Genomic DNA, 24,281 nt, shown 5'->3' on the forward strand with positions numbered 1-24,281 from the left:
ACGACTTGACATTGGCGTCATCCATTGAAAAGTATGCCTCTTCACACATTTGGAAATTTTAGGGCAAACAAAACATTTGGGAGAAAATAATGGATGATGGAAACGTTTTTTGGGCGGGGTGGGGGGAATCAAAGTATTGAAGGATATTTTGGAGGATGTAAAAAATGCTGGGAGAACAACATACAAAAACAGTCTTTACTCAAAACATCTGGGGAAAATACATTTGGGGGCAATGGGGAATTTTTCGCAGGGGTTGCGAATGAAAAAAATTGGGCCAAAATGGTGGGTGCATGGGAAAACTTTGGGGTCAGGGAAAAAATTATGTGATTTAATGGAACCTATTCGAAGGGAAATGTGAATTTTTAAGACGTAAGAGAACATTTAGTGCAAAATGGGACTTCAGGGTATGAGTGGAGGGGTGAGATTTTCTGGGGGATATGTAGATTTTGAGGGGTAAAAAAAACAACTTTTGGTGAAACGAATTTTGGAGCATGATGGAAATGTTTGAGTCATATGTCTAAATTGTGAGGAATAATTGGAAAAACTTGGTTGGTGAATAGAAAAAATTGATAAGGGAAGGAACATTTTAAAATATTTTTTGGGGGTTGTGGTGGAAACTCTTTGATGGGAAATGGGACATTTTGGCAAGGTGTGCTGGATATTTAGGTATTTTTGCATTATATTTTATTGCTACTACTATTTGTTCTTATTAATAATATAGACTGCTATTTTTTTTTAAATGAAAAACACTTTAAAAAAAAAACTTGGCCTAATGCTAACCTATATTGCCATTGACTGTGTTAACCATTAACATGGATATATGAAAACAAAAAGTGGCACAACACATGTAGACATACAATATCGAAAATGCTCACAGGCATACAGTATAGTGTTTATCCTCTGTAAAAAAACGGACTACTATTTACACAATCAGTTTCAGAATCCAGTTTTAATATTTTTTTTAAAAGGCACACAATAAGTCAACAAGGCTTTTTGGTGGTAAATTAACATGAAAGAACTTTTCTTATGCAAAAAAACCCAACTTCATGTATTCTAGGACAGACAAATAAGGCCCACGTTTATCTGAGGTATAAAGGATAAGGATAAGAACTTTTGGACAATATTTATATTACTATTTATTATGGCTCGACTTCCCATTAAGTCATAAAAATAATACTAAAATGTCTTTTGTGTTGCACTTTTGGCTTGTTGTCATAAAAGGCAATTTTATTTACAAACATTTTGATACTTACAAATTTGGTCAAATGTGCTGTATGTCCTGGTTGTATATTTTCTTAACATTTTAACAGGAAACAAACAATTTACGAGCTGGGACACATGCAAAGTCTCTTAAGGGTGTTGGATTCAGAAAGGCACAATATTGTACAAAATAATAATAATTATTATAATAATTACAGTTTCATCAAAAGCAATTTGTGTAGCACCTTGAGTGTTTTGCGAAAACGCACGTCTGCGGTAGAGCGCGTCCGCCCGCCACGCCATCAAAAGTCCTTTTTTTTTTTTTTTTTCTCTTCCCCCTCCTGACTCGCATCTCAGTCACGTGGTTGCGACCACACATTGGGGGAGTGGGGGTGAGGGGCACAACCACACTCCCCACTTTCTTTCTTCTTCTTTTGCTTTGCGCCCTCTGACCCTGTCCGTCGGTGGGGGGGAGGGCGTAGGATTGGAGGGCAGGGGACGGGCTTAAGGTGGGAGGCGGGGGTCAGGAGGGGTTTCTTGGGGGCGACTAGCCGAGGAAGCAGACTGGGCCGACCTCGAAGCCGAATCTCTGGTTGGAGTCACCGAAGTCGTTGAGCATGACGTCCAGGATGGGCAGCTGGTCGATTCGAGGGGTGTTGATCTCCAAAACCGTCTTGGAGTAGCCCTGCTTGGACTGCGCATACCACACACAAACACAGACACAGACACATCGCCGTTAGGGGACGCGTTCAAATTGGATTCTTAAATTTGGGTAGGGTTTCAAAGTAGTGTTTAAAATCACATACTCCAATTAGGTTTAGGGTTTTTATTTAAAGTTTGAAATGACAGATTCAAGTCTGAGTTAGGGTTTCAAAAAAGTCTCAAATTAGGATATGAAATAATTGTTAGATTTTTAAGATAGGATTTAAAGTCCGTGCTTTAAATCAGTGTTCTGGTTTCAAATTAGGGTTAATGTATCAAACGTAGGTTTCAAAGTAGACTTACAAGCCAGGGTTAAGTTTTCAAACAAGGGTTAGAATTTCAATTAATCGTTTTTCAAGATGGATTTTTAAACCAGTGTTACGGTTTTTAACTACGGTTTTGAGCATGGGTTAGGGTTTTAATTTTGGGCTTCAAATCAAAGTTACAGTTTTAAGATATGGCTTCCAGTCTGGATTAAGCTTTCAAGTTCGGTTTTCAACTAAGGGTTAGGGTTTCAAGTTAGCATTTCAAATAAGGGTTCCAACCTGGGTTTGTGTTCTAAAATGATTATTGCAAACCAGGGTTTTAAATCAGCATTACAGTTTGAAATCAGGGTTCAGTTTTCAAACACGGTTTATGTTTTCAAATTAGACTTTCTACCCTTGGTTGGGTTTTCCAAGTATGGTTTCAAGTTAGGTTAAGGTAATGATGGGAAAATGAAGCTTCAAATTTGCTTCATGAACCAGTTGCTGGTTATTCCTCTACTGCAGAAGACACTCTCTGTTGAACATTGGTCTGAAAGTACACTGACTTGCCATTTCTTTACACTGACTTGCCATTTTTTTATCTAAATTCCCTTCATTTAAATTAACAGTGCCATTTAGAGGAGTCCAAAAATACATCAACTTTTTCATGAAGCAAATTTGAAGCATAATTTTCAATGACTACTCAACGGTTAAAGTGAGCGTTCAAACAAGAGTTAGTATTTCATTGAGTGATCCGAGTGTTTGAAGCTGAGAGTATTTGGGGACTCACGGCACAGCCGTCAATGAGCGGCTTGATGAAGTGGCTGTTGTCGTAAGACATCTCCTCATCGTTGGAGCCCAGGAAGCGCAGAGCCTTGTCGTAGCTGTCGGCCTTGGCGTCGTACCATGCCGACGACTGGTGGCACACGTAGGAAAAGTTCTGGCGCGCCGACGAGCTCAGCAGCTTCAGGAAGGTCATCTGCACCGCGTTGATGCTGTTCTCAGCCACATCCACGTAGTTCAGCTACACACCGCCGAGGAAGGGCAAGTCAGTGCCATACAATGCCTACATGTAGTCTGCTGCTATTTTTGAGGAGAATCGATCAAATGCTAACATGCCACCAATTTTACTTACGATTTTTCCACGTTTGAATTCACTGAACCAGGAACCGGGCGTCTCCTTGGGCCAGTTGGATATTCTGACCTGCAGAGGAAAACGACAACACACGTCTGCTGTCACTTCAGCGTCTTCACACTTCGTCACGTTCCGTTTGCTGCCCGTGGCACAACACTCACCCCCGATGACTTCTTGTCTGGGTTGATACACGTCTCGCCGCCCGCTGTGAAGTTGCAGAACACTTTGATGGCATCTCCTATGCAGCCCTGGTTGGGATCGATCCAGTATTCACCTGACGGTGGGGACGCAAGCATGAAGATGAGCGGGCGGAATCCCGGGAAATATCAGGGCTGTGTTTGGAATTATTCACTCATTTCCTACTCCGTAAAAACTAGAGCGGGATTTTTATGTAGGAACTAGGTTTCTGTGATTTCATGTACTTCTTTACCACCATTTTGTGGCATCTTCATGCCAATGAACTGTATTGAAGTGAATTTAGGAGCTTCATATAGCGCTTTACTGCCATCTTGTGGGATATTGGTGCCAATGAACTACATTGAGGTGAGTTGAGTAGCTTCATGTATTTCTTTGGTGCCATCTTGGAGGCAAGGAACTATATTGATGTGACTTGAGGAGCTTCAGTGCTCTTCCACCAGCTTGTGACATATGTAGGCTATTATAAATGTATTTTTATAATAGGCTCGTCATTTACTCAGATTTTCAATGGTCGTGGCAGGTCTCTGTCCCTATTTTCCAATGAATAGCAGAGGAACACTGCACTCTGAAAATGAACAGAAAATCATTTCCCTGCACTATGGTGCACACGGCACCAGGGCAGTGGTCTCCGACCACCAGTCATTTGTTACCTGTATAGTTTCTGTTGTATTGATTGTTGGAGTCTAAAAGCTGTTTTATTTTGAAAAATGAACAGATTTTCTCTGACATAAAACACTCACCTGTGCCTCTTGATGTGTCAACAAGCGTCTCGGTCATGTGATATGTTATTGAAAAAATACGCCCACCAACTAGGAAAGATGAGTAAATAACAAACGTCCTTGGAGAACTACTGATCCTGCCTGCTGCCACGGATATTTGCTATGAACTTTTAGGAGAGGCTGCAATTAAAAAGGTAGCACAGCCTAAGATCTTTCAAGGCGCATTGAAGACGGCGGCGGGCTCCCACTGATTCATTGATCGTTTCTTTTATGCCAGTTGTGTAATTTTGTTTTTGCTGTTATTTATCTGCCACACCTTGAGGGCCAGTCTGTGAAAATAATGGCTACATTAAACCGGTCTGAGGTGCAAAACAGGTAGGGGACCCCTGCATCATGGAATACGTTGCTTTTCTGGTGACCATTGAATTTTCACTACTTTTCATCACAGCCCAGATAAAAACTTTTTATGGTGCTAATGATAAGCTAACGGCCGCATCGAACTGCCGCCTACCATCTGGGAAGTCAGGCTGGCTGAGGCGCAGGTCGTTGCAAGTGCGGGCGGGGTTGTCGGCGGTGCCCAGAGGGAACTTCATGCGCTCGATGTCCTGCTTGAGGTTGTTGAGGGAGCCAAACACGTCCTCCATGGCCAGGCCGTCGATGCTGTAGTCGTCCGCTGCCTCGTCCGCCTGTTCCTCGACGTGTCGCCTGTTCTTCCTCGACACATGCTGGATTGGAAGCGACTGGATGATGTCACCTGCCGGGCCCTGCATCACACAACAGAAATTTCAACCAAACTGGATTGAATAAGACCAATATTTTGGTGAATAACAATCAACTTTGTATGCTAATGCTTGACAGGCTTACATATGGCAACATTAGCAACCTGAGAAGATAAAGTGCCAAAATGATTTTACATCATGTCTTGTCGTCAGGTACTATTTGTGATGAGAACCTATTCAAATGATAAAAGTTGATGCACTAACATTTAGCAAGACAACCCGAGTATAGCAAGCGTTAAAGCAGACCAAGCTTTTTTCAGCATGAGGAGTGCTCCCAGAAAATAAGTCAAATTTGACCCCAATTATGATGACAAATGAGCTCAAAACCGCTAACAGATTAACTCTCTTATTGTTAGTAGTTAATGGCAGCAAATTTGGAAGAGTTTTACTTCCCATTTTTGTTCCATTGCTATTACCATCTTTTGAAACGCTCTCAAATGTCCAAGGAGGCATCTTTAATGTTGAACTGAAATGGATCAAATACTAACATGCCAACAGTTAGTACATTAACATGTGGCACTTACGGAAGGCCAAGATTTTTTGAGCATGCTAAAAGGCAGCTGAGAAAGGTTACGACAAAGAAAAGGCCACATTTTGGTGCCGGAACTCTTGGTGTCAAACGCTAACATTAAAGGGGTAGCCTACATAATTCGTCATGCTTCAATTTTTTTTTTGGTAGCGTTCTACTGCTTGTTTTTGTTCTTTTGCTTTTGGTGTGATAGGACTGGAGTGGAGCAGGTTCTGACCAACCTTTTGCGTACAAGGGAATTTGATTTGGCTCTGAAGATGCACGGAGTGAAGCTGTAAACTGTTTTGTTAGCTTCTTGTGCTAGCTGGTTAGTTTGATTGTTCTTTGACATACTAAAATGGATGAAACTTACAGGGGGTCCAGGTGGTCCAATCAGTCCGGGGTCTCCTTTCTGACCTGCTGCACCCTGAAGGCAAAAAAACCCAAAACAGCATCACAGACATGTTAAAAAGAATCCATTACCAGGACTGACATATGAGTGATTGTTCAAAACACAACTTACAAGTGATCCCTTGGAACCTTTTTGCCCATGAGCTCCCTGGTAAAAAAAACAAACAAAAAAAAAAAACAATAGAGATGGGTGAACCTGAAGGCTTAAAACGGCGGGCGAAGTAGAAAAATGTGCACAAAGTGCAACTTACAGGAATACCAGGAGGACCAGGAGGACCCAGAGGTCCGTGAGGACCCACAATACCCTAACAGTAGGTAAAACCACACATTAGAATGTGACGAAGACATTTTTTGAGAAGTCAATCAAATATGAACTCACAGATTCACCCTTGCCACCAGTGACACCCTGTGGTCCGGGGAGACCTCTGTCTCCCTTCTCTCCAAAATCTCCAGGGGGTCCGATGAGACCAATGAGACCGGGGTGACCCTATCCATGAAGAAATCAACACAAATTTACTGAATAAAACAAAACTATTCCATATACTGTAATATGTGACTTGTAAGATGAAAAATAAAATAATTGTTAACAATTTGCATGAACCCATAATGTTAATTTTATTTTTCACTGGATAGCTGCTATGATGCTGAAGCCTACTAAGAGAGGAAGAACGCTAACACTACGTTAACATATAGAAAGATAGCACCCCCGGTCAGTAGAGGTAATGATAAAGCACTATCGATGAGAATTTTACATCAGGCCCTGTTGTCAGGCATTATTTATTCTGGGATTAGCGCTAATAAGCGTCAGCATTTTACCTTCTCTCCCTTGAATCCAGAGTCGCCTTTCATACCAGGAAGTCCAGGTGGTCCCTGTGGACAGTAAGAATGGTGAGTGTAAGCGACAGTGGAAAAGCCCTGCATCAAGCCTTAAAAAAAAAAAAAAACTTACAAGGGGTCCTGGAGGTCCATCTTTTCCAGAGGCACCAGGAAGTCCTTGCTCGCCCTGAGATGAAACAATACAGAATATACAGTAGTTTAGCATGTGCGCTCGGAAATGCTTCAGCACTGAACACATGAATAGTTTAATCCTCATCTCGACCCGTCTTTCGAAAATTAAAACTCAAGACTCACGACAGGGCCGGGGATTCCTCGAAGACCCTCAGCACCAGGCTTTCCAGTGGGCCCTTGGGCTCCCACAGGACCAGTCTTTCCGGGAGGTCCTTCAGCTCCGGCTTCTCCCTGTGAGGAAAAACAGGTTTTTAAGGCTGTAAAATGCGTTTTTTTTAACTCAAGGCATGTCAAAGATTATTGTACCCAGAACGTGGGAACTGATCAAATGCTAACAGTTGGTATGCTAAAGCATAGCAAGATCTGAGGAGAGAGTCGCTAAAGTTGTCAGGTATTATTTCTAATGAGGAATGATCAAATGCTTAACATGCTGTTAACATGCAGACATTTAGCTCTGCTTAAATCCACATTTTTACCTTGGATCCCTTTTCGCCTTGTCGTCCTTCCTGTCCCGCTGGTCCAATGGGTCCCTTCAGGGGGACAAACACACACACAGTTATTGAGGCCGCTATCATTTCATTCAATGACCGTCCGTGCAAGCGTTGACCTTGAGAGAGATTGTCCATTATTTCTAAACACGCTAAAAGCTAAAAGCTGTCCAAACAGCCTCAGGTCACCAGCACACTAGAGTTGTCATGTGCTGTGTGTGAGTGTGTGTGTATACCCGAGCGTGCATATTTGCTAATGATATTGTGCATCCACGTACATCGTAGTGCACCATACGGAGTCGATTCTAAAGACTATTATTGTATTGTATTGTATTGTATTGTACAGTTAATTATAACATGATATATTTTATATGTTACTACTATTTATTTCTAAAATTATTATATATTATTACTATATATATTATTATTATTATTATTATGCGCTACTGGAGGTGCCGATGATTAAGCGGATCCTCAGAGGTGATCGAGCCTTTTCTGTTGCCGGTCCTACCCTCTGGAATGACCTTCCATTAATTGTTAGGCAATCCCCCACTCTGTCCATTTTTAAAGCTCAATTGAAGACACATTTTTGTTCTTTGGCTTTTGACCCAATTTGAGACTGACACTTTTCTGCTGTTTTCCAGTGTCTATATTGTATGTAAGTATCATTAATTTGTTTTAATTGATCACTTTCACTGTCTTTTCTGTTGTATTACTATGTTAATGTGCTTTGTTACAACTGCAGCTGTTATGAAATGCGCTATATGAATAAAGTTGTATTGTATTGTATCGTATTGTATTGTATAAGTGTTTGATTACAAATGGTATGGCGTGTATCTCCAACTATGACAAACATTCACCTTACTATATTACAGACATGCATTTTAAAAAATAAATATTAATAAAATAAATGAATAAATACAATAAATTAGATTATTTGGATTAATTCTATGTATCACTGAAAATATGACTAATATTAAGATGGCTTTGTGCAAATTCTGTATATTTTCACTGGATAGTACTCCAAATAAGTAAAATTCATGAATAATGAAATATACAACCCCTAATAATACCTATAAGTGAATATTTGACATACTGGCGTCAATAAAAAACACTTAAGAAATTTACTTTTCAGACAAAATGAATATACAAAAAAAATATTATTATTGTTATTATCTATCAAAAGACTTTAAAATCTTCCAAAGAAATTATTAAGACAATATTAAGATATTAAATACCATGTATTTAAAATGACACATTACAAATCTACAGTAGATCCCCCATTTTAAACCCGTCTACTCACCCGCTTGCCAGGAGGTCCTGGTACTCCAGCCTCGCCAGAAGGACCTGGGGGACCCTTAATGGAGTAGGAAAAAAAGAAAATTTGAAACATATTGGGATGCCATAAGTCCTGTTGACAATTTATCTTCAGAGTTGTAACAACATACCGGTTGACCGGCATCTCCATCGTCTCCCTTGTCACCTCCTAGACCGTCAAGGCCCTAAATGAGAGATTTTCCAAAAATTCAAATCAATGCAAATTTGTTGCCATACAAAATTGGCGCCACACAATAATGGACTATGTCGACATTGGTGCATTAGTAAACACCACCACATATAATATTAGGGATAAATTACTTTAGAGATGATTAATAATATATAATACTTACAGCAGCACCAGGCTCACCAGGGGGACCGGGGTCTCCTGGGAAGCCAGCAGGGCCCTGTAGAGACAGTGGAAAAATGACTTGTTATAACTTACAAAAAAAGAAAAATGTTTGCTGTATCATGGTGTCGAGCGTTATTGCACATACAGGGTTACCCTTGGGGCCGTCATCTCCAGGTGGTCCGCGGGCGCCGGCAGGTCCTGCAGCTCCGGGTGGTCCAGACTCTCCCTTCTCACCGGTTTCTCCTCGCAGGCCCTGAACACAAACACACCAGAGGGTTATTCTATCACTTTAACAACATTCACAATATCATAATTAACATTCAAATTTGGTGGGAAAATGACTTACAGCTGAACCTGGCTCTCCAGATGATCCTGGGTTACCGGCCTCACCAGTTTCTCCCTGTTGAGTGAAAAGCAAAAATTTGGCTAATTGTGTCAAAATTCTGATTCTGTAAATCTTAAACCATAGAGTAGCTCATCTGAAACTTTATAACCTCCTCATACATCTTGACAGAAATGACGCAGAACTTCAACCCTGCACACACTACCCCCAAAACATGAAAATTACATCCAAACAGAGCTGGGCATTCTGTCGCAGGGACAGAACAGTCTGTTCGCCCGTCCTGGACAGACACTCATTTTGAGGACGGAGATCAAAAGTTTTTTTAAAAGGACGGACTAAGCAAGGAAGGAAGTGGATTTCTGTCTGTCCCTGTTATCGTACATAACTTCCATAACAACACGATAGAGTACTTTTTTTTCTTTCCCATGTGCTTTCCCTCCAGTAACATTGTGCATTAGATACTTAGTCGTAGCCTTTCCAAACCTTTGTGAGCCAGGCAACCCTTTCAATATCCAAACAGATATGGCACACCCATAGCCCCTCATACACAGCCTGAAAAAAGTCAAATCGAGTTTAAATGTGCTAATTTTTTTTTTTTTTTAAGTAAAACAGAAGCTACCACGAGCTGGGAGCACATATCTAGATTGAACACACCTTCTTCTACATTCTAATAGAGATGCCACAAACCATCGCAATACAAAACAATACATCGATAACCTCCTCACCTTCTCACCGACAGCTCCTGGTCCTCCAATACCACCGGGGGGGCCTTGAGCTCCCTGTGGATACAGCATACTTGACAATGAAGCCCGTTATAACAATAAAAGCATTGAATTACACAAGACAGAAAACACACTTACACTGGCTCCACTTGCTCCCTGCGGGCCACGGGGGCCTGGTGGTCCAGGAGGACCCTGTTAAAAGACATGCATATACAATTACGTCTTACGCGATTCCAAAAGAAAAGTGCATTCAATTCTTAAACACTCACCATGGCGCCGACATCTCCGTTCTCTCCCTTCTCGCCTGGAGGGCCGGGCAAACCCTGGAAGAGGTGCAAGTCATTTGTTAGAGTAGGGTAGGACAGCACGATTATGGCTAAAACGATAATCCCGATTATTGTGATGAAAATTGTGATCACAATTACGAATCACAATTATTCATCATGTTAAGGAAAACATCTGTATTTTTATTGCATTACCTTTCAACAAGCAACATGAAAAATGAAACCTGAAATAAATGGATTAGCATTTTAGCACAAATGTAGTAAATTTAGCATAAAGTAATATCTTTTTTTAATTGTCATTTTCCCAAGAATTTAAAATTTAAGGGCTAACTGAATAATTTTGCTCCATGTTTTGTATTGTAAGTGTTTGTCAGAAGACCTTGTATAGTAAATTCCACGCTGTTCAATTTTTCCTCGTTCAACAACTACATACAGCTTTGTTTTATATTGCTGATTTCCTGGTGTAAGTGGTCCATTCATAACAGCCCAGCCTCCATTCCTGAGCTTAGCAAGCACAGACAACTAAATAACGCATCTCATAGCATGCGGCCCGATAAATAATGGCGGTGTTTGCGAAATACATGCACTAATGGATTAGAAAGATGCACCCCTTGGCACACATTGCAAATCAATATGTGTTTACTAATGCTTCTCTCTATCTTTGATACGTCCAACCTCTTCACATCCGGCACCAAATATTCATGAGGAAAAATACATTCAATCTATTTATTCATAACCCACAGTGAAAAAATCATTAGCACTCCGCTCCGAGTGGACATCTACTGAAGGGCATTCTTAATTAAAAGAAGGGAGATCAGAGCAGTGCGGGAGGCCAAATTAAAAGTCAATTACCCTGAATAACGACATTATTAGGCGCCACTGGCCGGCTGGCCGGCGGGCGCATGCAGAATATAGATGTAATTAACTTTGAGATGTTAAGTGAGATTCTTCTTATAGAAATGTCCTTTGGATTAAAAAATGGGTTGCTAGAGGTGAGGCCCCTTCTCCTGCTCTATTTAGCTTTATTTCTGTCAAACAATACGACTTCTACTACTACCGGTACTAATAATAATAAATTATTATTCTTGTGAAATTCAACCTTTTTTTATTCAACAAATGTAAGATTTTATTTATTTATTCTCTTTACCCTTAAAAGGATTGTTTTACATAATGTAAAATCCTTAAATTATGTCTTTTTGGTATAAGAAATTCCACTTTTACAATTATTATTAAAAAATTACAACTATTAGGTCGTAATATTAGGACCTTTTTTTAACTTGTAAAATTACACATTAATCCCATAGAATCTAACCATTTTTCATCCCCAAATTATAATTATTAAAATATATATATCCCATCCATCCATTATCTGTACCACTTATCCTCACAAGGGTCGCGGGGCGTGCTGGAGCCTATCCCAGCTGTCTTTGGGCAGTAGGCGGGGGACACCCTGAACTGGTTGCAAGCCAATCGCAGGGCACACAGAGACAAACATCCGCACTCACAATCACACCTAGGGGCAATTTAGACAGTCCAATCAACTTACCATGCATGTTTTTGGAATGTGGGAGGAAACCGGAGTACCCGGAGAAAACCCACGCAGGCACGGGGAGAACATGCAAACTCCACACAGGGAGGCCGGAGCCGGGATCGAACCCACGACCTCTGAACTGTGAGGCGGACGTGCTAACCAGTCGACCACCGTGCCGCTAAAATATATATATACTTTTTGTAAAATAATATTTTTTATTTGTCCGTAAATTATTACTTTTTTTTTTTGTTGATGCAAAATGACATCATCATATTCTAAAATTTACATTGAAAGATTCCAAAGGGTGACAGCTCTACTTCCTCTTCTTGTTCTCACTCCAGTTGGCTTGATAAGACTCTATTGAGCAGCTTTTTGTAAACATTGTATTCAGGGTGACGATAGTTGGAGATGATGATGATGCTTGATCAGACTCTCAGCTGGTTTTGAGCAGCTTTTTATAAACAAAGTACTTTAAAAAATCTTCTGTCACTTTGTGAAGATGTAGACTGCTTGCTTCTCGTGTTAGCAACAAGTTAGGTAGTCAGTTATAAGGTATCCCTGTACTGGTATTGTGCAAGAGGACAATTTCTGGTGTGTAAAATCAACTTCAACATTAGCAGCACGGCAATACGCCAAGTGCTACGTTAGCGCTGATTGATTTGTAACTCGGCTTATTTTAAGCAGGAGAAGACAGGAGGGGAAACAAACATCATTTAACCAGGAGCGAGGCCTTCATGAATAAATGATGCAGTGGTTTTTTTTTTCAAAGCCATGTAAATGAGATGAAATGTCATTAGCAGGAAATCATTTGTACTCAGGAAACAAACGACAGGAGGTACATCTCAACAAGGTTGCAGAAACAACAAGATTAATAGAAGGACAAACCTGTAGTCCGATGGGTCCCGGGAGACCAGGGAAGCCTCTGGATCCTTCGTCTCCTTTTTGGCCAAACATTCCCTGTTGTCCTCGGGGGCCGGATTCGCCATCGCTGCCCTACAGGAGGCCCAAATGAGAGACATATTCACGGTTACACAGTCGAGGGGAGGGTCACTAAGCACTTTGCAACGCAGAACCACTCAATCAGGGGATGGTTCCCTTAACGAGAATTGTGAATATTTATTTTCCTTGCTAGTTAATGTGTGCTCAGAGTCACAAGGTATTTGGGGTTTTCCGTACGATTTGTATTAAGTTTACAGAATTGCTTAATTTACAGAATTAAAATTCATTCATTCATTATAATCGTATTATTCTCTCCTAATTTTTTTTCCTCTGAAAATTCCGACTTTTTTAGGGGTATGAAAAAAAACCCTCTTTACTTTTTTTCCTCTACTATTACCGTATGTCCTTTGTTTTCCCTATAAAATTACAACTTTTTCCTCTAAAAAGTCTTCTAATCTTGTAAAACTGTAGATTACTATTACTATTTGTTCTTTTAAAATGACTACTTTTGTCATCATAAAATGATGACTCTTTGGGGGTAAAATTATAGCTTTAACTTGAATCCCCCCCAAAAAAGGTAAAATTACAATTTTACTATTATAAAATTACAACATTTTTTTAACCTAAATTTACGTTCATTTTCTCTATTTAGTTCTCATAAAATTATCGTAAAAATAACTCTTTATTTTATTTTTTTTCAATTATTTATTTTGACTACAATAAAAAAAAAAGATTAAGAACTACAATTAAGGTTTTTAAAAAAAATTAATAGTTGTGACTTTTTTATTTTTTTTAAAGTATTTTTGTTTCAGTATTGGCCCTAAATGTGCCTGCCAAGTTTTTTGATTCTGATTTTTTTTTATTTTTTTTTATTTACACATGCACAATCTACAGCCCCCTCACATCCCCAAAAAGAAAAAAAAAGTCGTTCCGATTATGTAGTTGGATTCCAGGCTAAGATTTCTGCAAAACAGCTTGGCCTGATCTCAGAAAGAAGCTAGTTGAACCTTCCGAATAATAATCAACAGTGTTCTTGCAGTACCACAGCAAATGGAGCACAGACAATTTTGATTTGAACTGACAAACGAATGTTCACTAATTGCCTTGTCAGTTGAGTCGTGTTACCTGCTCTCGGCCAGTCCATCTCCTCATGTTTATTTTTATCATTTTTGCCCCGCACAGATGCTGACATTTGGCATCTTAAGCTTGAACATTTGCAACAACGAGCCACTCGTTATGCTCCCACCTCCCGTCGGGTTATCCCCTACTGCAGAAAGTCTTCACGTTGCGCTAATGAGGCGGACGTGCGGGCGAGCGTGTTTGGCGACTCGCCCACATTGGACGTGCTGAGGGGTTTTTCCTCGCCAGCTTGTGATTGGCAGCTTTGGCATGCTGATGTGCTGCTGTGTTATTTTTATGATAATAATGTCAGCGAGGCTTGTTAAAAAGTTGCCTAGGAGTAGGTCAAAACTCTGAAATCAACTGATACAATTCAAAGGGGACTTATTGTGTGAAAGTGACTTTTTGATTGCTTGTATACAAACGTTTGGCCCCTCAAATGGAGGAATTACACAACCAAGTATTATTTTGCCGGCTGCCTATTTCTCACAATGATAGCGTTTGGCTGTCACTATTCGACAGATTTATATAATACCACCACAATCGGCCTTTTCGCCTTGTCACAACTTCAAAATAATCTTAAAAAAAGAGGGTATAAAGTTACCGATGTCGATCCCAGTGTCTCCTTTTCAAACTATTGCTGTATTGGTCACTCATTAAGATGGTCAGAAAGAATGGGAAGTGGTACTCACAGCTGGACCAGGAGCTCCGATCACACCCTGAAGACCACTGGGGCCTGGTGGACCCTGGAGGAAGAGGAATCACAGTGCTGGTGACGATGACGCATCCTCATATTTTCAACCAAATGAACATTTTATATCAATGCGGGGGACTTACAAGTTCGCCTTTGTCTCCTTTGCCTCCTTTCTGTCCAGGTCCGCCAACCTCTCCCTGTGGGACCATACAAAAGGAACACAACTCACTTTCTATCCTCCACCTTTAAATGTACTTTTCAAAGACACCTTGACCGCGATTGGCCAGGTAAATATTTCTCTAGAGATTCTAATTCAATTAGCCTCCACAACAACCTTGAAGTGGGATTTTGCACTTAATTGATTGTCTACGGCGTACGTGACTAGCACTACTTTACACCCACCTTGTCACCATCCTCTCCAGGTGGACCCTGAGGTCCGCCCGAACCGGGAAGACCGACGGGACCTTGGATGCCATCGCGTCCAGCGGGACCCATAGGACCTTTCTCTCCCTAAAGGACATGACAGACAGATGTCAAATGGATAGTATGAACCCTGAGAGAATGACTGTTAGAGGAGAAAAGCTACTTACAGGAGCTCCCTTTTCGCCAGCCGGTCCTGGTGGTCCCTGGGGGCCGTTGCGTCCCGTCAGACCGATGGGACCTCCGGGGCCAGCTGCGCCTCTCTCACCTGGGGAACCCTGTCACATTGAAGACATCGGTCGGAATGAGAACGATTCCTGGATCGACTCCTTTGATAAGGAGATGGATTTTATCTAAGTGGAGAATAAGGGCAATGAAGCCCGATGGGTCCATATTACTGTACTATGAAACGTAATGTTTCACAGTAGTAGCCTATGTGTGTGCAATGGACTGCATGGATTGAGGATTATGCTTTATTCTTCTTCAATAGCGCTTGTCTCCACTATGGTAAATTAACATTTTCACAATGCTCCCCACTCCTAACAACAATTTTCGGAGTCATAGCCTGTTGTAATATGACCAGAATCCATTCATTTTCTATCGCGCTAACTATGGACAATTTAGAGTCTTCAATGAAGATAACATGCATGTTTTTGGAATATAGGAGCAAGCCAAGGAAGAACCAGAGAAAAAAAACACACACACAAGCACAGGGAGAACATGCAAACTCGACAAAGATATTTGCTGTGATTGGAACCTGGGTCACTTAAATGTAAATGTGAGGCAGACATGCTAGCCAAAAATGCCTTTTAAATTCAAGCAATTTAAAATACAGCAGAGATGTGTCTCACTGTAGCATACATAATAGTATCGTGAAGCCAAAGTTCTCGCATTTGGAGAAAATTATGGTATACTACAGGCTAAACTAGTCATCAAAATAAAACGTTAGAGTGATCGATGTTGTAATCACACTCACTGATGTTCTCACAGCAGCAGGCTGTCAATGTCTCGCGTTTGCCATCCCAAAATATTCCCGCCAATTTGAGCTAAGTGCCTCATTGCGCTCATTCACAGATGATCTTTTCATCTCGGCAAATCGGCTTTCATCTCATGGGTTAACGCTGGAGTGGTGCTTTGGTGTTATAATTGTAGGAAGGAAAAAATGTCGTGTGTTACAAAGTCAGCTGTCAGTCAGCTTTCTCCCCATTGAGCTGCTGCAGAAGCTTTTCAGGAACTACAATTATTTATGGGGTACTTGCCCATAAGTGATCCTGTTCTCTCTTCCAATTTGAGCGTGCACGACTACTACCGGGGAGGATGTCCTTTTAGTGCAACAAATAAGTGAGACCATGCTATTCCCTAAAGTTCATTTGGAATGAGGATAAACAAGACACACAAAAATCATGTGGACCAAAGTATTTACGGTGAAAATGTGTCACAGTTTTACTTACGATGGGGCCTGGGGGACCCTGGGGACCTTCTCCTCCCTTTAAGCCACCTGGACCCTGAGAGCACACAGAGAGAGGAGGTTAGCATCAGATGTGTACCCACCCACCCATCAAAAAAAAAAAAAAATGACTGTAGAATCCATGATGGAAAACATGCAGGAAGTCTGCCATTTTGGTTTGAAACAATCATTTAGATTCAGTTTGGCATTTTCAGGTGTCCTTAAAAATAAACTTGCTGAGATTTTGTCCATTTACTACCGCATTTTAAATCACTATACTAGACAAATGGGTGATGCTAAATTGTGAGGTAGCCGCCATCGGATTTTGGGGGGGAAGTCAGTCACAGAGTGCTCCTTCAAAAAAAAATGTACCCAAGAGATTTTCGTGATAGTAACCAAATCTGATTTACAAGTACACAACAGGTAGACAATGCAAAATTACAAAACTGTTTTGTTTTCATCATTGGGCGTAGGCAGATTGTGGCGGTGAAATTTGACGACTCGCCACAAAACCCTTAAGAACTCAACTGAACAACCTAATGTACTTTGTATTGGATAAAGGAATGCGGACATAGAAGTCCAGGTCCATCTATCTTGGGATGGCTGTCATGTAGTTTGCTTCTTGGCTCTGCAGCAAGGGCTGTGCATTCGCCTGTGCTGAATCACCACTGCATATGGGGAAAAAGGCTGCTACCCAGATGTAATAAAGGACTTTCATTACCGTAACTCATTCGCGGGTCTCCGACAGCACCGGTGGGCATGGAGGATGCCGAGCGAGCAGATTCCACACGCAAAAAAATAAAAAATAAAAAAATAAAACAACTGAGAAAAAGAATTGCTGGCTCATGGCTCATAAAGCCCTGCTATGCCTTTGCTTCAGAAACAATACACTGTATGTGTATGCGTAGGTTCCTAACATTTTGGTTACCTTATTTTGTCACACGAGGGGCATACTCATAGCTTGCTGTATGATGCCACCATAAACTACAAGCATAATAACACACATGAAACTAAAACACTTTTTACTCATGTGTGATGATTAAGAACGTTTAAAGAAACAAAATACGTATTCAACGTTGATCATTAAAAGGAAGTCAACCCAACATGTGTTTTCAAGAATATGTTCAATGCAGGCCCATTAGTTGAAACAAGGCATTCCGATTTAATATGGCATTTGTCGAATATGAGTTAAGCAGCAAAATACACCCGTTTTTAGCTATCTCAGGGCCATTTTGTCACTTCTATCGATTGAAGAATACATCACAGTTGCTCAGGGCTCAGGTAATGAATGACCAATCACAGCTCACCTTTTTTCTGAAGCTGAGCTCATCTGTTTTCTGAAGTTGAGCCATGATTGGTCATTATCTGAGCTGGCATAGAACATATTCTTGAAAAGAACATGTGGGTTGACTTCCTCTTTAAAGGCTGTTTTGATGTTTTTACATTTTGTATATTTTGACACTTGTACGTCCATTAAAAAAAGTAAATTAAGTCTGAGTGTTTTTTGATGTCAGTGAATGTCACTTACCATTGCGCCTGGAAGACCTCTTGCCCCCTGGAAGCCACGCAGACCTGCAGGACCTGGCTTACCGCCGGGCCCCTGAGGACCTGGATCGCCCTGTAGAGAGACAAACAATCCACTGTATTTGGGGATTTAAAATGTGTATTATTGAATTTGCTGTGTAACTTCAAACAGAAAACACACGTCCAAAATAATTTGACACACACGCCGTTATCCAACATCAATTGTCATACACGTTTATCAGTAGTGAGGCACTGTTGTGGAAAACAGTAAAAGGTGACATTTTGCTGCATGCTGTAAATGGGGAAAAAAAGCAGCCTTGACTAATGATATATGCGCCATCGCCTGGCCCATTTTCCGTCTTGAGTTGCGAGCAAAATCTGGAGTTACAACTACGAGTGTAGTCTTTGACAAAATGAACTTGCAAGACTGGCAACACTGCATATCGTTGCTGTCCTGTGAAAAACACTTATGTCCATTTTTTTCATTTTTCTTATTTTTACCCGAATGGTGTTTCCACGTTACAGACATCGCATTAATTGAGGTGAAAATAAAAATAACAATTCCAAATTGGACAACCATGTTTTTCACAGGACAGTGATGATATAATGTAAATACTAAAACTACATTTAACATAAAATGATTGTATTAGTTTATGTTAAGATAAAACAAAATGCAATTTACAGTGAATAGAACATCTTTTGTAGCTTTGCTGTTTTAGGCTAACTTAAGCAGCAAAGATGATAACTGCAAATCTCTAGCAAATTGGACCTGCAGTATATTCATTCAACAGTGCTAAAAAAGACTGGGGAAAACAATGAATAGCACAAAATATCTGTACATCTCTTTAGATTTCATTGTGACAATCCACATAAAACACTTAGTCGTCTTTGACTTTTTCTGGCAATGAAAAGTGCTCGTTTACCTTTCCGCCCTCCTTTCCAGCAGCGCCTGGCAAACCTTGCTCACCAGGTGGGCCCGGGGAACCAGGGTGTCCTCGCTCTCCACTGGGTCCAGTCTCTCCGGTTGGACCCTGACAGCAAATGTTACTCAATTATTATCGGTGTACATCATTTTTTTTCTTTTTTCTATTTTTTTCTAATGGAATGCATCAGCTACTATCGCATATTTTTAACTAAGTGTCTCACAAAAAGGACATACTTGAGGCCCAACCACTCCTCCAGGTCCTGGTGGTCCAGTCTTTCCTTGGAAACCCTGGAAGGGAACGAAACAGATCAATTTTCTTCAAAGTCATCATGCTAAATTGTTATCTTAGCTGGCTACCTATATACAAGATTGTGATTGGCCAGTCAGCATTTGCAGGGATGTGGTTTAGCAAAAGGTCAATTAAGAATTCAGGGGAATCAAGATAACACTGACCGTCTCTCCTCTTTGTCCGGGGTGACCTGGCAGTCCGTCTTTTCCTGGTGGGCCCTACAAGTAGGGTGGAGGTATCATTTAAATCATTCATCATTTAAAAACTAATTATTAACATTATGATTACAATTACTTACATTGGGTCCCTTTGGTCCGGGGAAGCCAACAGGTCCTTGTGGTCCTTGAGGACCCTTTAATGAGAAGAAGTGGTTGGTAAATTGGAATACAATTTCATGACATATTCTTTTTTTTAATACAAGATTTAAAAAAAAAAATAATAATAAATATTTATGGAAAAAATACACCAACTAAATTTTTGAAAAATAAATACATAATAAAATAAATGTGGGAAAAAATGGGGGGAGAAAAAAGTTTTTTAAAACTGTGGATTATTTACTGGGGATAGGTTACTGGGACCATCCATGAATAGTGAAAATCCCCAAATAATTTAGGCTAATTATAATTGGAACAGGAAAACAAAAAGATGAATAAGTGGGGGGTAGGATTAAAAAAAAAAAAAGGGAATAGGCAGGGGTCAATGGTTTCAGCGAAAAACTGGGAATAGTTTCATTCAAAAAAATCTGCGAATAACAGTGAATGCCGGACCGCGAATATGTGGGAGTCCAATGTATAATGTATTGGATCTCAAATTAAAAGAGAAATGATGTAAAAAAAAAAAAAAAAAAACAATAAAAGACACCATCATCCAACATCAATACATTTAGTCTACACTTCTCAATTCAGTAGTGAGGCACTGTAGCAGAAAACACTAAAATAAATTACTGCAGGCTTTGAATGGGGTGAAAGTAGCTCCACTTTGCGGAAAAACACTCTAATAATAAAAAAAAAAAAAAAAAAAAAGAAAGAAAGCCACCCAAGTGAAACTAACCCTCTCTCCGGGTGGTCCTGAGGGTCCATCACTGCCTGAGGTGCCCTGGGGAGGACAAAAAGATAACACACTGTTAGCTTTCTGCAGTGAAAAGTCACATTCAGACTGAATTACACAGTCCATAAATAAATTGTCTTATTACCTTTGCTCCTGGTTTTCCTGTAGGTCCTCTGGCACCACGCCCACCACGTGGACCCTACACACAGGCACACACTATTGTCATCGGAGGAGCTAAATATTGTTTTGATAATATGTACGGAATGCATGCAAAGTGTCCACCAAGCAATTTGATCCCCCCCCAAAACACCACTCTTATTGTTGTTTGAGAAGCATAAATCATTCATGATTCAGATGTATGAAATTGCCTACCGTTGGGCCTCGTTGGCCTCGAGGTCCGGATTTGCCAGCAACTCCCTAACAGAGACACAAACAACAACAAAACAAGCTTCAATTTAGGGGGAAGTTCAATTAGTTTTCAATATGACTTTGCAGAAGACGACTACAACGTCTCTGGACAAACAAACGGTAAAGTTAGATAAATATATATATAAAATACATATTTTTTTAAATAATCATCATATTTTGAAGAATGTTTTGGGGTAAAAAAAACCACACAAATATACAGCGTATACAGATTTTTTCAATGAATTTCAAATTCCAATGGCCATCAATTATACATGAATTTTCGCTATTTGTGACACGGCCCAGCCCCTATCCACTGTCGGTCTGCCATTTCAAATAATTGGCTACTGTTGTTTACTGGCACTGTGGCACGATCAACAGACTCATATTTCTTGGTTGTGCCACTGTTGTCACAGATACATAGTAAAACTCAGGCCGTTTCTCAGTATGAAGAACACAGAGTATGGTCCTGTGAACTCGTCAAGTACAATCTTCCTAAGAACGTACTCAAGAGCGTACTTCCCAACAACGCTAATCTCTTTGTACACTGGAACAGCTGTGAACTTCCCCTGTTACGTACGTCCAACACAGCAGCGCGAAATGCATCTTGCAATATTTTCAAGTCAAGTCTTCTTAAGTATCCAACCAATTCATCCTTTAAGCTAGCAGACAAGAACCACATCCGGGTATTCGATTAGTTCTTGGTTTATGCATACTTTCAATTGGAAAAGGACTTGGGTCGCGAATGATGACATTTAACGAGATGAAGAAACGGCCATGATCGAGCTACCTGTCAGGCATGCAGCTCAAGAGGGCCGAATCTACCGTTGACTATTCAGGCGCTGTCCCGCACACATCACTCAACATGCTATACTGATTTTGGAACAGTATAATTTTTATTTTTTTTTGTCAAGCCTTCTCTATAACATCCAATCAAAATGGAGGTGAAAAAAGGAAGGGCGCTAACCTGGCGGCTCAGAAGAGCGACCACAAGCACGACGGAGGTAAGTCTGGATAAACTTTCAGTCAACAGCTTCAAGATTTTTTTATATTTGTTTACACAAATGTTGTACTATGCTGTGTATTTTTATGCCACCAATAATAATAATTACTATTAATAATAATTTTGTATTGTATTGGCTTTGTTCGGCCATGAAAAAAGTGCTTCAATTTATTGGCCATGGCACTCCACTTAAACGGACAATCCCTCTCCCTTAATTAGTTCATTCATTGAGGTTCCATTGTATTTACATCATGAAATAATTACTGTATTATGAAAATAGAATTACTATTTAAAAATTTTTTGGGGAGGGAATTGTTTTCATGATTAACTTTAAAAGTGCAAAAACAAAAATATACAATAAAGAATATAAATAACATTTCCTTTCTATTCCTTCACCATGTTTGTCAGATGACGGTGGGTAATTTTATTTTATTTTTAGTTTTTAAGTGCAGCTGTTAATGTCCGCATTACTCGTGCGGCAGTTTAAATGTACTTTAAAACAGTGCCTGTATTGTTAAATAGTGTTTGATGAGTTAAATAAAAGCCTTATATTTGCACATCAGTTTCAAGTGTTCAGCAAACTAATTAGCTTTTAGCTGAGCTTATCTTGAACATGAAACAAAGCTGACCCTTGCGCCTTTCTCGCCATTGGAGCCAGCGAAACCGGGGAAACCATTGGAGCCCTGCAAGAAAAACACAAAAGAGCAAATTGGATAGTGGCACGGATTTAAAAAAGCACAAAAAAGGCATACTTGGACTTTTAAACAATGATTTATTCAAGAAAAAATGAGGTCATTGATAAAACAAATGTCGGCACTCGACTGTTTGGGTCTCATGTGACTTCATTTTTTCATTTTTTTCTTCCCAAACTGCTTCCACATATATTTATAATAATACAATGAATACAAATAAACCTGAAAATTCTCTTTGATTGCTAATACAGTGTAGTTGCAGGGGGCGCTTTTGCCATTAATATTAAATTCAAATTAATTTTGAAAAATTATGAATATGTAATTTGCAAAATATTTTTATTTAAAATATGGTATATGTAAATATAAAAGTGAATGAATAAAGCACAAGCGAAATAAATTCCAAAACTCAGGGTAAAAGAAATAGTTAAATCAAAAACAAATTAAGGCGAAAATACAGGATTTCATGAAGTCCAAATTCTCATGCTTTACAAATAATTGTAAACTTAGAAAAAATAAAAGATATAAACGAAGGAATAAAAGAAATACAAATAAAAGTACACATATGAAAATTGAAATATAAGATGCAAATTTAAAATTTAATTAATAAAAAATACTTTACTAGATGTTTACTAGACTAAATGTAGCTATGTTTTTCCATTCTAACAAATACCCACCCCTCCCCCCACAAAAAACTAGATAAAAATGACATACACATAAAAAAAATGTAAATTACAGGGCAAGAGAAAGAAGTTTCCAGTCCTTAATCTCTTGCAATCACTCAAAAACTAATCAAACATACTGTATGTCTTGTCAAATGTTAATTTCCAACCAATCAGGTCACATTATGAAATAATGAAGTGCATGTCAGCTAAGTGCATGTTCCACTTACTTTGGAACCTTGTCTTCCTGGGTATCCGGGCAAGCCGGGCACTCCGAGCTTTCCCTAAACAACAGAGGAAATCAGAAATCTTTAAAACAAAGCCGTCTTTAATTTGGACTCCAGTCTTGGCATGTGATTGAATGCCTTACCTTCTCTCCAGCTGCACCGATGGGACCGGAATCTCCGTTGGGTCCCGATGTGCCCTTGGGGCCCTCGGGTCCGTCCTCTCCTCGGGGTCCCGTTACACCACCTTCGCCCTGGATGCCCCCAAAACAAACTCTTAGTAATTGTTACTTTACATTTTTTTTTCATCTTTGAGACTTCTTACTGACAAGTGACAGCATTTGGAAAAATCACCTTGTCACCCTTGAGGCCCATATCACCTTTGAAGCCAGGGAAGCCATCTTCTCCCTTAATGAAATAAAATCAATCAATATATTGAAGATACTGTATAGTGTGTAATTAGACAGCACAATGCAGGAACACAAGAAGCACGAGTGATAGCTGACAGTGCCCCCCAGTGGCATTTAGGTTTAAAACAGCTAAACCACGTTACATTTAACACTGTTACTACTCTATTGACATCTGGTGTTTGGAAAAAAAAATGCAGCATCATTTTGAAACTTTATTTTGCATGGAAATGAATGGAGATATACAAGCTTTAATGGAAATTATCGGGAAATGTCAGTATTTTCTATAAACTAAAGTAAAAACGTTGTGAAAACATATACATTATGTACGTTCAACATCTGATAAATCAAATCTAAAAATATGAATAATAACACATATACAATATAAATATAAATAATAAACAAATATCAGAAAAGTAATAATAATCATATATTGAAAATATTTGTTATCTTGCAAAAACAAACAAACAAACAAACAAGCAAACAAACAAACAAACAAACACACACATTTCCATTTATAGTTATTTATAGGAAGATAATTGTTC

At 39.7% G+C, this 24,281-nt stretch overlaps 1 protein-coding gene across 2 annotated transcripts in view; it reads right to left on the minus strand.

Moving 5' to 3' along the window:
• Positions 1 to 921: 921 nt before the first annotated feature.
• LOC147140805 (collagen alpha-1(XI) chain-like) overlaps positions 922 to 24,281 on the minus strand; it is a 79,838-nt gene continuing 56,478 nt past the window's right edge. For both annotated transcript variants that reach the window (XM_086042954.1, XM_086042952.1), the window contains 39 exons: positions 23,684 to 23,737; positions 23,476 to 23,583; positions 23,336 to 23,389; positions 22,384 to 22,437; positions 20,719 to 20,763; positions 20,492 to 20,545; positions 20,350 to 20,394; positions 19,598 to 19,651; positions 19,464 to 19,517; positions 19,245 to 19,298; positions 19,009 to 19,116; positions 18,090 to 18,179; positions 16,566 to 16,619; positions 15,285 to 15,392; positions 15,097 to 15,204; positions 14,838 to 14,891; positions 14,693 to 14,746; positions 12,828 to 12,935; positions 10,397 to 10,450; positions 10,266 to 10,319; positions 10,131 to 10,184; positions 9,409 to 9,462; positions 9,208 to 9,315; positions 9,064 to 9,117; positions 8,842 to 8,895; positions 8,697 to 8,750; positions 7,382 to 7,435; positions 7,029 to 7,136; positions 6,847 to 6,900; positions 6,714 to 6,767; positions 6,277 to 6,384; positions 6,149 to 6,202; positions 6,010 to 6,045; positions 5,860 to 5,913; positions 4,711 to 4,963; positions 3,444 to 3,556; positions 3,283 to 3,351; positions 2,938 to 3,171; positions 922 to 1,894 (listed from right to left, as the gene is read on the minus strand). In XM_086042954.1, coding sequence (XP_085899080.1) covers positions 1,748 to 1,894; positions 2,938 to 3,171; positions 3,283 to 3,351; positions 3,444 to 3,556; positions 4,711 to 4,963; positions 5,860 to 5,913; positions 6,010 to 6,045; positions 6,149 to 6,202; positions 6,277 to 6,384; positions 6,714 to 6,767; positions 6,847 to 6,900; positions 7,029 to 7,136; positions 7,382 to 7,435; positions 8,697 to 8,750; positions 8,842 to 8,895; positions 9,064 to 9,117; positions 9,208 to 9,315; positions 9,409 to 9,462; positions 10,131 to 10,184; positions 10,266 to 10,319; positions 10,397 to 10,450; positions 12,828 to 12,935; positions 14,693 to 14,746; positions 14,838 to 14,891; positions 15,097 to 15,204; positions 15,285 to 15,392; positions 16,566 to 16,619; positions 18,090 to 18,179; positions 19,009 to 19,116; positions 19,245 to 19,298; positions 19,464 to 19,517; positions 19,598 to 19,651; positions 20,350 to 20,394; positions 20,492 to 20,545; positions 20,719 to 20,763; positions 22,384 to 22,437; positions 23,336 to 23,389; positions 23,476 to 23,583; positions 23,684 to 23,737 — 3,084 coding nt within the window. In that variant the 3' untranslated portion in view covers positions 922 to 1,747. The remainder of the gene's footprint in view (positions 1,895 to 2,937; positions 3,172 to 3,282; positions 3,352 to 3,443; positions 3,557 to 4,710; positions 4,964 to 5,859; positions 5,914 to 6,009; positions 6,046 to 6,148; positions 6,203 to 6,276; positions 6,385 to 6,713; positions 6,768 to 6,846; positions 6,901 to 7,028; positions 7,137 to 7,381; positions 7,436 to 8,696; positions 8,751 to 8,841; positions 8,896 to 9,063; positions 9,118 to 9,207; positions 9,316 to 9,408; positions 9,463 to 10,130; positions 10,185 to 10,265; positions 10,320 to 10,396; positions 10,451 to 12,827; positions 12,936 to 14,692; positions 14,747 to 14,837; positions 14,892 to 15,096; positions 15,205 to 15,284; positions 15,393 to 16,565; positions 16,620 to 18,089; positions 18,180 to 19,008; positions 19,117 to 19,244; positions 19,299 to 19,463; positions 19,518 to 19,597; positions 19,652 to 20,349; positions 20,395 to 20,491; positions 20,546 to 20,718; positions 20,764 to 22,383; positions 22,438 to 23,335; positions 23,390 to 23,475; positions 23,584 to 23,683; positions 23,738 to 24,281) is intronic.

This window comes from Filicampus tigris, chromosome 10, assembly GCF_054856515.1.
Source record: "Filicampus tigris isolate MCC_2025a chromosome 10, RoL_Ftig_1.0, whole genome shotgun sequence".
Classification (NCBI taxonomy): Eukaryota; Metazoa; Chordata; class Actinopteri; order Syngnathiformes; family Syngnathidae; genus Filicampus; species Filicampus tigris.